General features: G+C 34.3%; 1 protein-coding gene across 9 annotated transcripts in view; it reads left to right on the top strand.

Moving 5' to 3' along the window:
- The window catches only part of KTN1 (kinectin 1), a 103,826-nt gene that overhangs the window by 50,172 nt on the left and 39,590 nt on the right, over positions 1-14,064 (top strand). For all 9 annotated transcript variants that reach the window (XR_004184902.1, XR_004184900.1, XR_004184903.1 and 6 more), the window contains exons 8-18: positions 1,936-2,042; positions 3,541-3,673; positions 5,483-5,570; positions 6,232-6,398; positions 6,813-6,881; positions 8,218-8,255; positions 8,940-9,030; positions 9,405-9,473; positions 9,922-9,959; positions 10,118-10,199; positions 10,681-10,749. Coding sequence is in view for 5 of the 9 variants with exons in the window: in XM_003901842.2 (XP_003901891.1) it covers positions 1,936-2,042; positions 3,541-3,673; positions 5,483-5,570; positions 6,232-6,398; positions 6,813-6,881; positions 8,218-8,255; positions 8,940-9,030; positions 9,405-9,473; positions 9,922-9,959; positions 10,118-10,199; positions 10,681-10,749 (951 nt within the window). In the remaining 4 variants the exon portion in view is untranslated. The remainder of the gene's footprint in view (positions 1-1,935; positions 2,043-3,540; positions 3,674-5,482; positions 5,571-6,231; positions 6,399-6,812; positions 6,882-8,217; positions 8,256-8,939; positions 9,031-9,404; positions 9,474-9,921; positions 9,960-10,117; positions 10,200-10,680; positions 10,750-14,064) is intronic.

Genomic DNA, 14,064 nt, shown 5'->3' with positions numbered 1-14,064 from the left:
ATCCTTCAATTTGGAAGGTCTGTCATTACCTCAGATTTAATATGTGTCTAAAACTCTCACCTATTGATCAGGTTGATTTTTTTTTTTTTTCCCCCCCAGGCCAATCATGGTTTTTATATTTTGAGGCATTGTTATCTTTATGCTTGAATCCTGTGACTTCTCTCTGCCTCGCTTAGTCTACAATTTGCTCTGAAATCTTAAAGACATTTTATTTCTGTGGCCAGGTGCCGTGGCTCATGTCTGTAATCCCAGCTGAGGTAGAGGATCACTTGAACCCAGGAATTTGAGAACAGCCTGGGCAAAATAGTGGGACTCCATTCTACAAAAAAATTAAAAAGTTAGCCAGGCATGGTGGCATGCTCATGGTCCCAATTACTCAGGAGGCTGAGGTGGGAGGCTTGAGCCTGGGAGGTTGAGGTTGCAGTGAGCCGTGATCACACATTTGCACTCCAGCCTGGGTGACAGGGTGAGACCCTGTCTCAAAAAACAAAAAACTCCAAACCACTTTATTTCTAGTTACTCTTGCATTCAATTCTTAGACGTGTCTTTAGTTTATTATTACATACTAGAATAATTACAGCTCATATTAATAGGTTTGTCATTTTCATTCTGTCTTGCATTTGGTACCAAATTTTTTTTTTTTTGTAAAATATTGCTTTGATAATATCGCTAGTCTGCTAAAAATTTAAAAATATTCTTCGCTGCTTTCAGAGTCCCACTGTTTTCCTCTGAAATGCCACTAATAGCAAAAAAGAAGTGAGTGATGCTGTTTTTGTGTTTTTGCCTTATCCACTGCTTTTAGCATTTGTTTAACCCATTCCTTCATCTTCTCATCCCCCAGCAATTTGAGTTATTGAAGAACTAATTTTCCTAGCCTCAAGTGATCTTTTCTTCTTAGTTCCTAATTCCTGTTAATTTGAAAATTAGTCAAATACTTGTAGCAGCATCTTTTGTTGAAGGTGAAAGGTATTTAAGTGATTCATCCTGTTTTACTTGATTACTTACAGAGGTCAGGATACAGATTCCATATGATAACTTCTGTGAAAAATAGAAACATATACCTTAATTTCTCTTAATAAGCAACAATTTCTTTTGAAAGAATTATTAATAAGATTATTTCATATAAAAACATGTTCTTATGAGAATGTAAGAGTCAGTGTGCTTTGTCTTTAGATTCTTTAATCCAAAATTTTAAAATTAGAAGAAGAAAGTTAAGAGTGGTGGTCGCCAGGGGTTTCAGGGAAAGAAATGGGAGTTATTTGTTAAAAGGTGCAGAGTTTTGTTTTACACAATGAAGAGAGTTATGGAGATGAATGGTGGTCATGATTACACAGCATTATGGATATATTTAATACCAGTGAACTGTATACTTGAAAATGGTTAGAATGGTATGTTTTATGTTATATGTATTTTATAATGTAAAAACTTGGAAAAACCATTAGAGGTCAGAATATTTTAGCAAGCAGGTTTTTGTGTTATCTATATGATTATAGCTCAATTTGTAACTTAATATGAAGTATACCAAACATATTTTCAGTTTTTAAACTTTGGCTTACTAAAGACTTTAAGAATATTGCTAACATACAATTGACATAGGATCAGGACAAGCTTAATTCTATATGAATCTATTTGATAGGAAAGAAGTCCTAAATCATACTTAGTTCTGAAACATCATTTCTAAGCATGTTTATCTTATATGTCAAATATGATAGCAGCTAGTATCTACTTGTATTCTTGAATGTGGTGAGAGTTTGTATTTAATTTGCAGTCATCACTAACAGTATATTTCTTTTAAATTTGTTCATGTTTATTTGAGAAGAAGGATTCAAACTTCATTCTATTGATGCTTTTTACATTCTCATTTTAATAAAGTTTATTTTGAAAGTTAGCTTTGACAGTCTTTGTTTTCTAAGTTTTATATATGTAAAATTTTAGTTTCAGCAAGTTCGTGAGCAGATGGAGGCAGAGATAGCTCACTTGAAGCAGGAAAATGGCATACTGAGAGATGCTGTCAGCAACACTACAAATCAACTGGAAAGCAAGTATGTTTCCAAATACCTTATTTTTAATTGAATGGCAGAGTATTTTCTTGAATCATCAAAATATTAATAGTGTTTGATAGTAATTGGTTAGACTTTTTTTTTTACATTTGTTTCTAAAATGAGTTACTCTTTTTTTTTTTTTTGAGACGGAGTTTCGCTCTTGATGCCCAGGCTGGAGTACAATGGCGCGATCTCTGGCTCACCGCAACCTCCACCTCCTGGGTTCAAGCAATTCTCCTGCCTCAGCCTCCCGAGCAGCTGGGATTACAGGCATGTGCCACCACACCTGGCTGATTTTTTTGTATTTTTAGTAGAGACGGGGTTTCTCCGTGCTGGTCAGGGTGGTCTTGAACTCTCAACCTCAGGTGATCTGCCTGTCTCAGCCTCCCAAAGTGCTGGGATTACAGGCGTGAACCACCACACCTGGCTTAAAATGAGTTACTTTTAAAAACAATTCTCTTTTGCTTTGTGAAGAACTTCTTCAGTTACATATATGTAAACTATATATGTTATATTAATGTCATACTATTATATACTTATACAAACACATTAATATATCTCATATATTACATATTTATATAAACATGTATATGTATATTATATATAAACTATGTAATAAATACTAGTACCACCAATGGAATGGTCTATGAAATTTATAAGTTTTAATCCATCTGTCGCCTTTCACAGTAGCTCCTAAACTTCAGTATTCTGAAGAGCACCTGGCATTCTAGTTAAAAAGTGTATTCTTGAGTCCTACCCTTAAAAGATTATGATTCACTGACTCTGAGGTAGAGCCCAGCAATCTACATATTAAGACACTTTCGGGCTGAATGTGATGGCTCACGCCTTTAATCCTAGCACTTTGGGAGGCCGAGGTGGGCAGATGACCTGAAATCAGGAGTTCAAGACCAGCCTGGCCAACATGGTGAAACCCTGTCTCTACTAAAAATACAAAAATTAGCTGGGCGTGGTGGCGCATACCTGTAATCTCAGCTACTCGGGACACTTAGGAGAATTACTTGAGCCTGGGAGGCGGAGGTTGCAGTGAGCCCAGATTGCGCCATTGCACTCCAGCCTGGGCAACAGAACCACACTCTGTCTCAAAAAAAAAAGACACTTTCCTTGTGATAGTGATTGACTCTGAAGCCATACTTTGAGAAATAGTACCTTAGAGAGATTAGTAATATGAGTACATAGTACCCTGACTGGTTGATTTTTAATACATTTTCAGAAGACCAGTTTGAAGGTGACACTGTCTATTTATGGTCATCTATTTTTCTTGATATTTTACAGTGATTTTAGAATTTGTATAACTCGTTAGAATTACATAGGAATTACCCACCTAAACTTTATTGTTAGTAATCGCTTGTGTTCTATTTCAGTTGGGCTGTAAATAGAACTACTAGCTCAGCTCAGTGAAACTACCAAAGTATGTTTTGTTTATTTCTTATATCTATTTGTAATAATGGAAGGCTCCTAATCCAGTTACTGTTTTCAGGCAGTCTGCAGAACTAAATAAACTACGCCAGGATTATGCTAGGTTGGTGAATGAGCTGACTGAGAAAACAGGAAAGCTACAGCAAGAGGAAGTCCAAAAGAAGAATGCTGAGCAAGCAGTTACTCAGTTGAAGGTGATATATTCCCACCTTTGTCATTTCATGAATAATATAGGTGTATTCGTTCGTTTTCATAGTGGTATGAAGAACTGCCTGAGACTGGGTAAATTTTTAAGGAAAGAGGTTTAATTGACTCACAGTTCAACATGGCTGGGGAAGCCTCAGGAAACTCACAATCATGGCAGAAGGTGAAGAGGAAGCAAAGCATCTTCTTCACGAAGGAGAAATGCCGAGCGATGGGGAAGAGCCCCTTATAAAACCATCAGATCTTGTGAGAACTCACTCATTATCACAAGAACAGCATAGGGGTAACCATGCCTTTGATTCAATTACCTCCACGTGGTCTCTCCCTTGACACATAGAGATTATGGGGATTACAATTCAAGATGAGATTTGGGTGGGGACACAAAGCCTAACCATATCAGTAGGTATTTAATATGATGACTTAAATGTGTATATAGATTTGAAAAATATAGTTTGACGCTTAGTGGGACCTGTAGTCTAAATGCTATGCCCTGATGAAAGAAAAAGAAGCATGTGCCCTGTTGAAAGAATTGAATATAGCCTTGAATTTGAAGTTAAAGACTGTTTGAAGATATGGTAAATGATGTTAGCTGATTGACAGGTATAAACTGTAGAAGTTTGTCTTATATATGGGGGTTAGGGTCTACATATATAGGGCAGAAATCATGTAGTTAAAAATTACCCTTAATACCACTTTATCACCCATAGCTTGGATTTTTCAGTAGGTCCAGTAGAACCTAGTTTTCTTTCAGCACTGGAATAGGTAGTTTTTCCTTTGTTTAAGCACAAGACTAAGCGGTGTTCCAGTGACTTGCACTCGACCCATGATGTACAAAAAAATCACGTATTATGTTTTTAGACACCAGTGTGTCACTTGGTCCAATGAGATACTTATACTGTGAAGAGATGCATGGCTTTGCTCAGGCTGACTGAGGGAGGAGCAGATTCATTTATCTCATTTTATATGCATTCTGGAGCATATGTACATTGAATAGAATGATGAGTATAATTCTCTATTTCTCCTTTTATTGAAGAGGAGATTTGTTGAAAGTATAGTTCAATTTGTGTAAGTTAAATGCTACCTCATTATAATAGATTCCTACCTAGGTCATTGATACAGTTGTACTTTGATACCAGTTCCAGAGTAGGAGTTAAAAAGGCTTCAAGGGTAATTGAATATGGAAAATAGTGTGAGTAACCTTTGTTTTTCTTAAGTTTTCTTGGGTCTTGTTGGGAGATTAATATAAGTATCCTTTCTTTTATTTAATACTGATCTTGCTGATGGGTTTACTACTGGCATAGATATGGAAGTCTGTTTTCTGTGGATATGGATAAATAAATGACATTAAAGATTATAGTCATGATTGGAGTGTTGTGTTATAGAAATACCTCAAAATAAGAATTTTTAGCTACTTAGATTTAGCAATAAAGATACTATCCTGTCCTTCGGAAGCTTATCAGCTGAAGGAGGGTTAGTGGGAAACAGGTTATTGCTAAGTGGATCAGATATGTATATAGTAGTACCTATCTTGATCTAAACTCAGTACAAATATTGAGTCTCTGAAATAATCTCTAAACTGTAAACCCTGTAATGTTGGAGGATAGGATGGCTATGACTGATAAATAAATAGCTTTTAGACTGTGTTTATCTGCCTGTCTTATTGAAATGTAGGAGACTAGTTGTAATAAGCAGTTTTATGATACAACAGTAAAGGTAGAGGATGCTTTTTTTCCCTCTTTTTCAAAGTAGAAATTCTGTGTTTGTGCCAATTTATCCTTTCTCCCTTTTAAAATACCAAGGTTCAACTACAAGAAGCTGAAAGAAGGTGGGAAGAAGTTCAGAGCTACATCAGGAAGAGAACAGCGGAACATGAGGCAGCACAGCAAGGTAAGGGGAAGAGGTATTCATGTAAACTTTGTATATAATTTTGGGTAAAATTTCCTTTCTCTTCCATCTGTGAAGAAAGTATAATTTGGTATTTTGGTTATAGCTTAGTAAAAATAGCTTTTATACTTTCAGAATATCGTTCTTTCTTTGACATTTGTTAGGGTTTTAAAGTAAGTTGCCTACTAGTTTTGCCTGAAGCATTAAAGTTGCAGGCAAAATTGTAGTACATGATAGGGTAATGGGGTCCTGGCTGTGTGTTTCTTTTCTGTAGTTATTCTCTTTGGTTCTTCGGTTAATTCTTCATGTTATTTTTTGTTCCCAAGAAAATAGTTCTTATTTTGAAGGGAAAAACAGAGCATTACCATCCCAAGTAATTTACTTAAAACTGCCCATTTAATACATGCTAACTTTTACTCATTTACTCTTAATTTGATGAACCCATCTGGGAGATAATGGAGTACGTGTTATGTGTGTTGTTTATTTCTCTACTACTGCCTTTCTGCCATGAAAAACAAGTATAGGCTGCTACAGGAGCATGCAAGAGTGGAAGCAGGAGAGATTCAAAGGAGGTTTTCTAGAGAAGAGAATGCCTACACTAAAGATGAGTATGAGAAACTAGGCAAAGAAAGAGACCTCTGTAAAATGTAATGTTTTATTACAGATTTACAGAGTAAATTTGTGGCCAAAGAAAATGAAGTACAGAGTCTGCATAGTAAGCTTACAGATACCTTGGTATCAAAACAACAGTTGGAGCAAAGACTAATGCAGTTAATGGAATCAGAGCAGAAAAGGGTGAACAAAGAAGAGTCTCTGCAAATGCAGGTTCAGGTATTTTTTCTTCTTTTTTATTTAAAAAAAAATACAGGTGGTCAGTTATTAGATCTGTGTGTCTAGAAGAGAGAGTAATGTCTACTTTATCCTAATTCTGAAATGATGATGAATAATAATAACTTTGTCTTTGAGCACTTGTCACAATATGGTATGTTTGAAGATGTGCTCATCGACAGTCTTAGGCTCTTTGTATTAGATTAGGAATAGCACAGACATATCTTTAACTTCTGTCTTATAAGCTAACTCAGAATGTCTAATCATTGTTTAAAATAATGCCTTTTGGAATCTAAGAATGCCTTAAAAAAGAAAAAAAGATAAAGATAAACAGATGTACCTATAATACATTGTGTTCATATACATGGGGTTATTTATTAGCATGCTTTTTTTCTTTTTGATTGCTATTTATGAAAGGATATTTTGGAGCAGAATGAGGCTTTGAAAGCTCAGATTCAGCAGTTCCATTCCCAGATAGCAGCCCAGGTAATGACGCTTTCTTATTGCTTATGATTCAGCCATTTAAACACTCATCTGAATGCCCGTTGAGTGCCAATTACTGGATTAATAGCTGGGAGACTAGTCATTGAATCAACAAATGATGATCCTGAGTGCTAAACACTTGCTAATTATGTACGGTGCTGAGGGAAAACACTCAGAAAGAAATCCATACCAACTAATCGGATGAGGGGAAGGTTAGAGAGCTTTTATTATACAAAAATATCCCCAATCCTGTCACAAAACAAGGAGAGAGAATTGGCCGAATGCTGTCTAGAATAGTGGCTTATGTATTACAGATGTTCATTAAATATCAACTAGCTCTGGAAAATCCTAATATATCAGCAGGGGGAACAATATGGTAACCATAGATCACAGATTATATTTGCAACAGAATCAATTGAAAATTTGTACCTCAGTTTAGTGACTCAACCTTCCAAAGTTTTCAAGTGATAGTGTAAGACCTGTTATTCTTTGACGTGACGTACACGTCTTTATAAATAATATAAAGAAAATCAAGTAAAAAGCAAGTTAAGTATTGCGAATTTTGAGCTTCAGTTTTTCAACATGAAAATTCTGAGAGTTATTTGTAGCAAAAAGTATTGGCTTAGAAGTCTGACATTTCTGTATAAAAAGTGGTTTTTACATTAAAATTTTGTTTTTAAGGTTCAGAGAAGTTCAAACTCCCAAAGCTTTGACCCTATAAACATATTTTTCCCAATTGCTTTGTCTGTAGAAATTGTAGTCTAAAATAATTGGGGAAGAATTAATGCAGGAAAGGGTGCTGGTATGGATGTGTATGTATATGTGGATTACAAACTCAAATTGAATTGTGATCTTGGGTTATCAGCTGAGAAGTGGCTCTAAAAAATTTATCAGGAGTTAAATACGTAGAGAGTGCTTGTAAGAATCTTTTAAATAGTAAACATGAACATGGGTATTTCCAAACTATATTAGTCATGGAATGGATAATTTTATTATTAAAAGTTGTTAATAAGGAGAAGAAACACAGGATGACAAATGGCCTTTCTGGCTGTTTTTCCTATTCATTTGTTGCTTGTCAATTATTTAGTTTCCAGACCTGTCAACTTGTTTTATTCTAAATGGCTTGTGATATGTAATTCCTGACTACTGGCTGTTGGTGATCAGACTTGCTTTCAGAATAGTAGTTACTCTTTATTGAACACTCACCATGGGTCAGATACTTTCTTAACAATTTATATACATTAACTTCTCTTAGAATTTAAAGCTCTGTTATGATTATTGTATAGCTTTAAAGCTTTCTCTTAAATACTTTTATGTTGACACTATTTTTCTTTCTTAGACCTCCGCTTCAGTTTTAGCAGAAGAATTACATAAAGTGTAAGCCTATCTTTTCACACTCTTATAATTGTGTAGTCACCACTAACTGATACTTGTTAGATGCGACACTTAAGATTAACTTTATACCTCTGACCTGTTCAGAAAATACTCTGAACTAGATTTGAGCAACTTTTGCTTTTTTTTTTTTTTTCCTTTTTCCCATTAGTGATTTGGGTCCCTAAACATTATATATTCTGCTTTTATTTATGTTTTTATTTTAAAAAGAGTTGGGGAGACTTTCATTTGGGTGTTAGCAATTATGTGGAAGAGGTAATTGTTTAGAAAGTAGTGGAAGTAAATTAGTTTTTGTGTCTAATAAGTAGTTGTAGTTCTTCTGTGTCCGACTCTGTGGTTGTATACCCAAAACAAAGTTATGTGCTTTTTTTGTGCCGTGTAATTTTGCATGGACATTGATCACTTGAGTTCGGAAGATCTGAAATCTGGTTTTGACATTGCTAGCTTTAACAAATTAACCTCTTTTATTTCGAGTTTTCAAATAGGGTTATGTATTTTAAGGAGTTATAGTAATGTGTATGACAGTTGTTAGTAAACTGAAAGGGGCTATAGAAATGGAAGGTATATGAGAACTACTGAAGTAAGGATGATGCTTTTTAAGGCTTTAAATCCTTTTGATTTGTGACTTCTGAATGTTTATTGAATGTACAAATGTCTTTCCTTCTAAAGGATTGCAGAAAAGGATAAGCAGATAAAACAGACTGAAGATTCTTTAGCAAATGAACGTGATCATTTAACAAGTAAAGAAGAGGAACTTAAGGTATAGTAATTTGTATAAATGGCTGCAATATTTTACAGGACTGAAATTTAAATTACTTTTATCCACATAATCAGTAAGTGATATGAAGAATGGAAAATAGTCTAGAGTTCATTTGAAATAACTATTTTTCCAAACTACAAAATCCTCTAGCTCTCTATGAGGAAAAATTCAAAGGGCTTCTCTTGTGATATAATTTACAATAATTTACAGTAGTTTGATAGGACTATGCTAAATAACAGAAATTGGTGATTTCTCTTTATTTAGGAAATTTTGTAAGTTGAGACATTTGCTTAACTCTTCTGTAGAAAAGATGCTTTACAAACTTTAAAATCAATTGTATTAAATATTTTAAATGCTATTTTTCCTTGTCCTAGGATATACAGAATATGAATTTCTTATTAAAAGCTGAAGTGCAGAAATTACAGGCCCTGGCAAATGAGCAGGTAGATTTTTATTGCTTTAGAGCATTGACCTCAGAATTTCAGTTTGCGTATTTTTATTTTCACTGGTATTGTGAGTCCCAATTTGATTGTGTAAGTAAAAAATATGATAGTTTCTTATCTTTGGCTGCATGATTTGATGTTACTATTTTTATGTTGAAATAAATGTTTGATCCAATGAATTGATCACTTCAAGAGGCAGTTAAAATGATCTTACTATGCTGATTTGAGTCTTTTATTTGAGCCATTTAATTCAAAAAAGATATACCTTTTACTAGGATAAAAGTGAGAAGTAAAAAATATCAAACAGCAAAACATGTTACAGAAATGTATGGTATTGCTGTAACTTCAAATATATGGAACTATAACTTTTTAATATGTAAAAATTAGTGAAAAAAGTTTTGAGCACTTCCTGAGAAGTGATACCATTTTCTTCTCATTCCACACACAGGCTGCTGCTGCACATGAATTGGAGAAGATGCAACAAAGGTGACTAAAGTATTGTACATCTAGTCATTCATACATTTATGTTTAAGTATAATTGTTGCAGAAAATGTTGCTACTTATAATTGATAGTTGTGCCCATAATTCCTGTAGATTTTCTGAATGTATGAGGTATTTTAATTTACTTTTTTTCACCCTTATAGTGTTTATGTTAAAGATGATAAAATAAGATTGCTGGAAGAACAACTACAACATGAAATTTCAAATAAAATGGAAGAATTTAAGGTGTGTGATTAAGCTTGTAAACTCAGGTTTCTTAGAACAACCTTGCATACTTTTCAGTTGAGTGATTCCAGAAATACTACATTTTATGTGAAGTCACTCTGAAACAGTGTTTCTGTAGTTCATTAGGGGACTTATGCAAACCATGAGTTTTATCATTTTTCCTCTAGATTATCTGTTCTTTTAGTAGAGCTTAGAGATTTATTTTGCTCCCCCCCAACCTTTTCTCAGCTGATAGTTTCTATTTGGGACTGTCTTACTTGTCTCCACTATTGCTGTAGTTCTGGTTTCTGGTCATGGCCAACCAAGTGCTAGGGTGCATCTCTGTGTCCAGTGAAATTTGAATTATGTCAGTGTATAATTGACCTGTCACTTTGAGTACTGAAAGCTGAGATAAAAGTTTGATTGTTCAAAAACCCATTCAAATGATTGCTTTATTACCTTTTTTCTTAATAAAACAGTAAATTGAGATTCTTTCTTCCAGATTCTAAATGACCAAAACAAAGCATTAAAATTAGAAGTTCAGAAGCTACAGACTCTTGTTTCTGAACAGGTAAGGTTTTTCCTAAATTACAAAGTAGAAACACTTAATATATAACAAGATCTGCTTCTTCTTATTTAGGTACCAAAAGACCAATTGAGAAATTTTGCTTAAGCTTGGATATGTCTGTTATTGCCTTTCTATTCATCCTGTATCTAAATTAAGGACATTTTTTCTTCCTGAGATGAAGCTTATGCCAGTCTGCTCAAAAGCACATTCCAGAAAAACAAAAAAGTGTAATAGGATATGCATAAAAAGAATTTAAGCCATTTTGATACATTTGACTCTCAGAATAAATGTCCTGCCTTAGACTTGGAACCTCAGCTTTTTCTTTTAGGGAGCATGGTATCTTTAAAGGTTGAAACTTATTATTAGCACTTAAAAGCAGTGTGATGTTGATCAAATAGCTTAACCTTTGTGACACCTCTCATTCCAAGCCTTTCACGTGGAGATTATATTTACACTATGAGGTTGTTAGATTTGAAAGGAGAAGCTTATGTATCATGCTTAGTCTAGTGCTTTGTTTATGGCAGGTATCTAAACCTTAATTCTTTTCTCTTAGAGTATTTATTTTATCCATCTCATCTCCATCCGCTGCCACCATCACTATTCATTTCATATTTATAGCAAGGCATCAAAACTATAGCAGCTTTGAATAAGCATGGTTCCATAAATTAGAGCCCAGTGGTATCTGTTCTCTGCCTATTCCTAAGTGGTGCCTTCATACTCTTCTCCTACGCAGCTCTTACAATTACAGTTTATTAATAAAACACGAACTCTTGGTGACACATTAGAAGGTTTGCATTTGTTCCTAATACTAAGTTTTTGAATTGTACTTTTATTGGAAGCTGAAATGTAAAGCTGTTGCAAATGATAGCACTTCTTTTAGCGAATCCTTGCATTCTTTCATTTATTTTAAAATTTACGTTTATGCAGATATTAAGCTGGTGTAAGTAACTGTGCCTCTGTAAGTATTAACTTGTCAAGAAATAATCTATTTTACCTCTGCATATGATATTAAGTGCATTATTAGGTAGTCTTACTATGTACTTTGTATTTGCTTTACCCTTGTAAACTAAAAGTAATAGAGGAGAAAATGCTGAAGGGATGATATTTAGTTTAAATGGCATTTAAGGCTTATTCTTTTTTTTTTTTCTTGAGACAGTCTTCCTCTGTTGCCAAGGCTGGAGTTCAGTAGCACCATCTTGGCCCACTGTATCCTCCGCCTCCCAGGTTCAAGCCATTCTTATCCCTCAGTCTCCTGAGTAGCTGGGACTACAGGCACGTGCCACCATGCTCGGCTAATTTTTGTATTTTTAGCAGAGACGGGGTTTCGCAATATTAACCAGGCTGGTCTTGAACTCCTGGCCTTAAGTGATCTGCCTGCCTTGGCCTCCCAAAGTGCTGGGATTACAGATGTTAACCACTGTGCCCAGCTAAGGCTTATTCTTGTCTTATTTCCTTTTCTGGTATAGCTTACAAAAGATATGATATCAATTATAAGGTTTCTCCCCCCCCCCCCCCCATTTCTGAAATATGAATGTATCTTGTAGTCTTTGGTTACAGTTTAGTTGTTTAATTGGCAGCATTTTAAATTTTTACTCTTAAATAGCAGTGGTGAGATATAACATTGGTGACTTGGATTAGATGTAATAGATTTTTGTGTGTGTGTTCTTACTTGGAACAGCAGAGTATATAGTTTCTGTGTGTTAGTTACCAGAGATTTTTGAAATGCTGATATCAAGTGTATGAAGTTTTAACCTTTCTAAAATTAACTTCATGGAGGTAAAACAGATGCTTAGAAACTTCTGAATCTGTCCTAGAATTCTTGTATTCTAGTAGTATCCAGGTGTTGGCGACTCTTATTTAAACAGAAAACTTTTGTTCTTTACTAAAAATGGTATTTTCCATCATTAGATAAAAGTAAAACCACCAGCCTTAAATTTTTCTTTTCCTTTAAAGTCATACAATACCTTGAGAAATGCCATTGTAATAACCTTATGTAAAATTCCCAATCATTCATGAAAGTTAATATTATTGCTATCTTATTAAGTCAGCCTTTTATTATAAGATTTCTGCGTACTTTTAGATGTTCTGTTAAAGTGACAACTTTTAGTATGAGATGTGCTTTTGATAGGAAGAATAATTAACAATTCACAGGATAAAATTTTATAGCCACATTTTTTGATTTATTTAAAAGAATTAGTTGATAAGGGGGAAACTTATTTTGTGACACCAGTTTAAGATCTGCTACCGGGTAATTCTTAAGAGTTGTTCTGATTCTGAAAGCTTTTTATTAATAGTCTAGAAAGCATATGACTGAGGTTTTGGTTATAGTTGTGACTTATTTCATTTTGGCAAAGAATCATCTTTGTGGCTTTTCCTCTAGTCGTTTTCATTGTTGCTAGTGAAAGAAGAGAAAAGATGGGTATAATCGTAATTTCTGTCGTTTCCACTTTTCTTTAACCCCTTTCTATCCCTCAGTCAGAATTCCAAGTGACAGTTGAGAGATTGAACAGTTTAGTTATGTAAAAATTTCAGTCCTTTTACCCCATGGATTTTTATTCTGGAGGAAAAGATTGAGCTTATGAAAACAGAAACCAATAATGGTGCCAAGTTGTTGTTTCTTCAGGTGTAGGAAGCAGAAAGACAGCAGGTACCAAGTAAGGTAACCTGTTGATACCCTAAAGGAGAGAAGGCTGCATTTGGATTTAGGCTTGCAGATGGTCAGATAATGCAAATAAATCATTTACTAATATTTCATTAACTCAGAATAAGACTTTTTTTACTTTTTTTTTTTTTTTTTTGCTGGACGAGAGCACATCCTGACCTTTAGTGAAAGAGCAGCATGACTTATTTATTCTTACTCCAGTAGATTTTTAAGATTCAGTGGTCAAGATTATTAAGTAAAAACTGTAGGAAGTTTCTTCTTTTTGCTCTGCTGCCTTGTTAAATTGTATTGCAGAAGAATTTATTGTATATGGTGTAGTTTTGGAAATCATCTAGGGTGGAAACAGTAGGATTGGATTAAACCAATAAAGTATGAAGTGAAGTAAAAATGTTGGAGGAGATGCAAACTAAGCTGGGTCAGTTTTATGCAATAGAGTATTTGATGAGCTGAAGACCAAGAATTTCTAAACTGTAACTTCATTAAAAAAAATTCAATTCATCAAATACTTATTTACTAGTTGAGTATATACTAGGTACTTATATACATGCTGAGCCTACAGAGATGAATGAGACTTGATTCCTGCCTTCCTAATATGGAGATAGATGTGTTAAACAGAAAATTATGGTGAATGAAATTTTGGAACTCTGTGTACAGGT

The sequence above is a fragment of the Papio anubis genome, chromosome 7 (assembly GCF_008728515.1).
Source record: "Papio anubis isolate 15944 chromosome 7, Panubis1.0, whole genome shotgun sequence".
Taxonomy (NCBI): Eukaryota; Metazoa; Chordata; class Mammalia; order Primates; family Cercopithecidae; genus Papio; species Papio anubis.
This window is presented reverse-complemented; position numbering and strand designations above follow the sequence as displayed.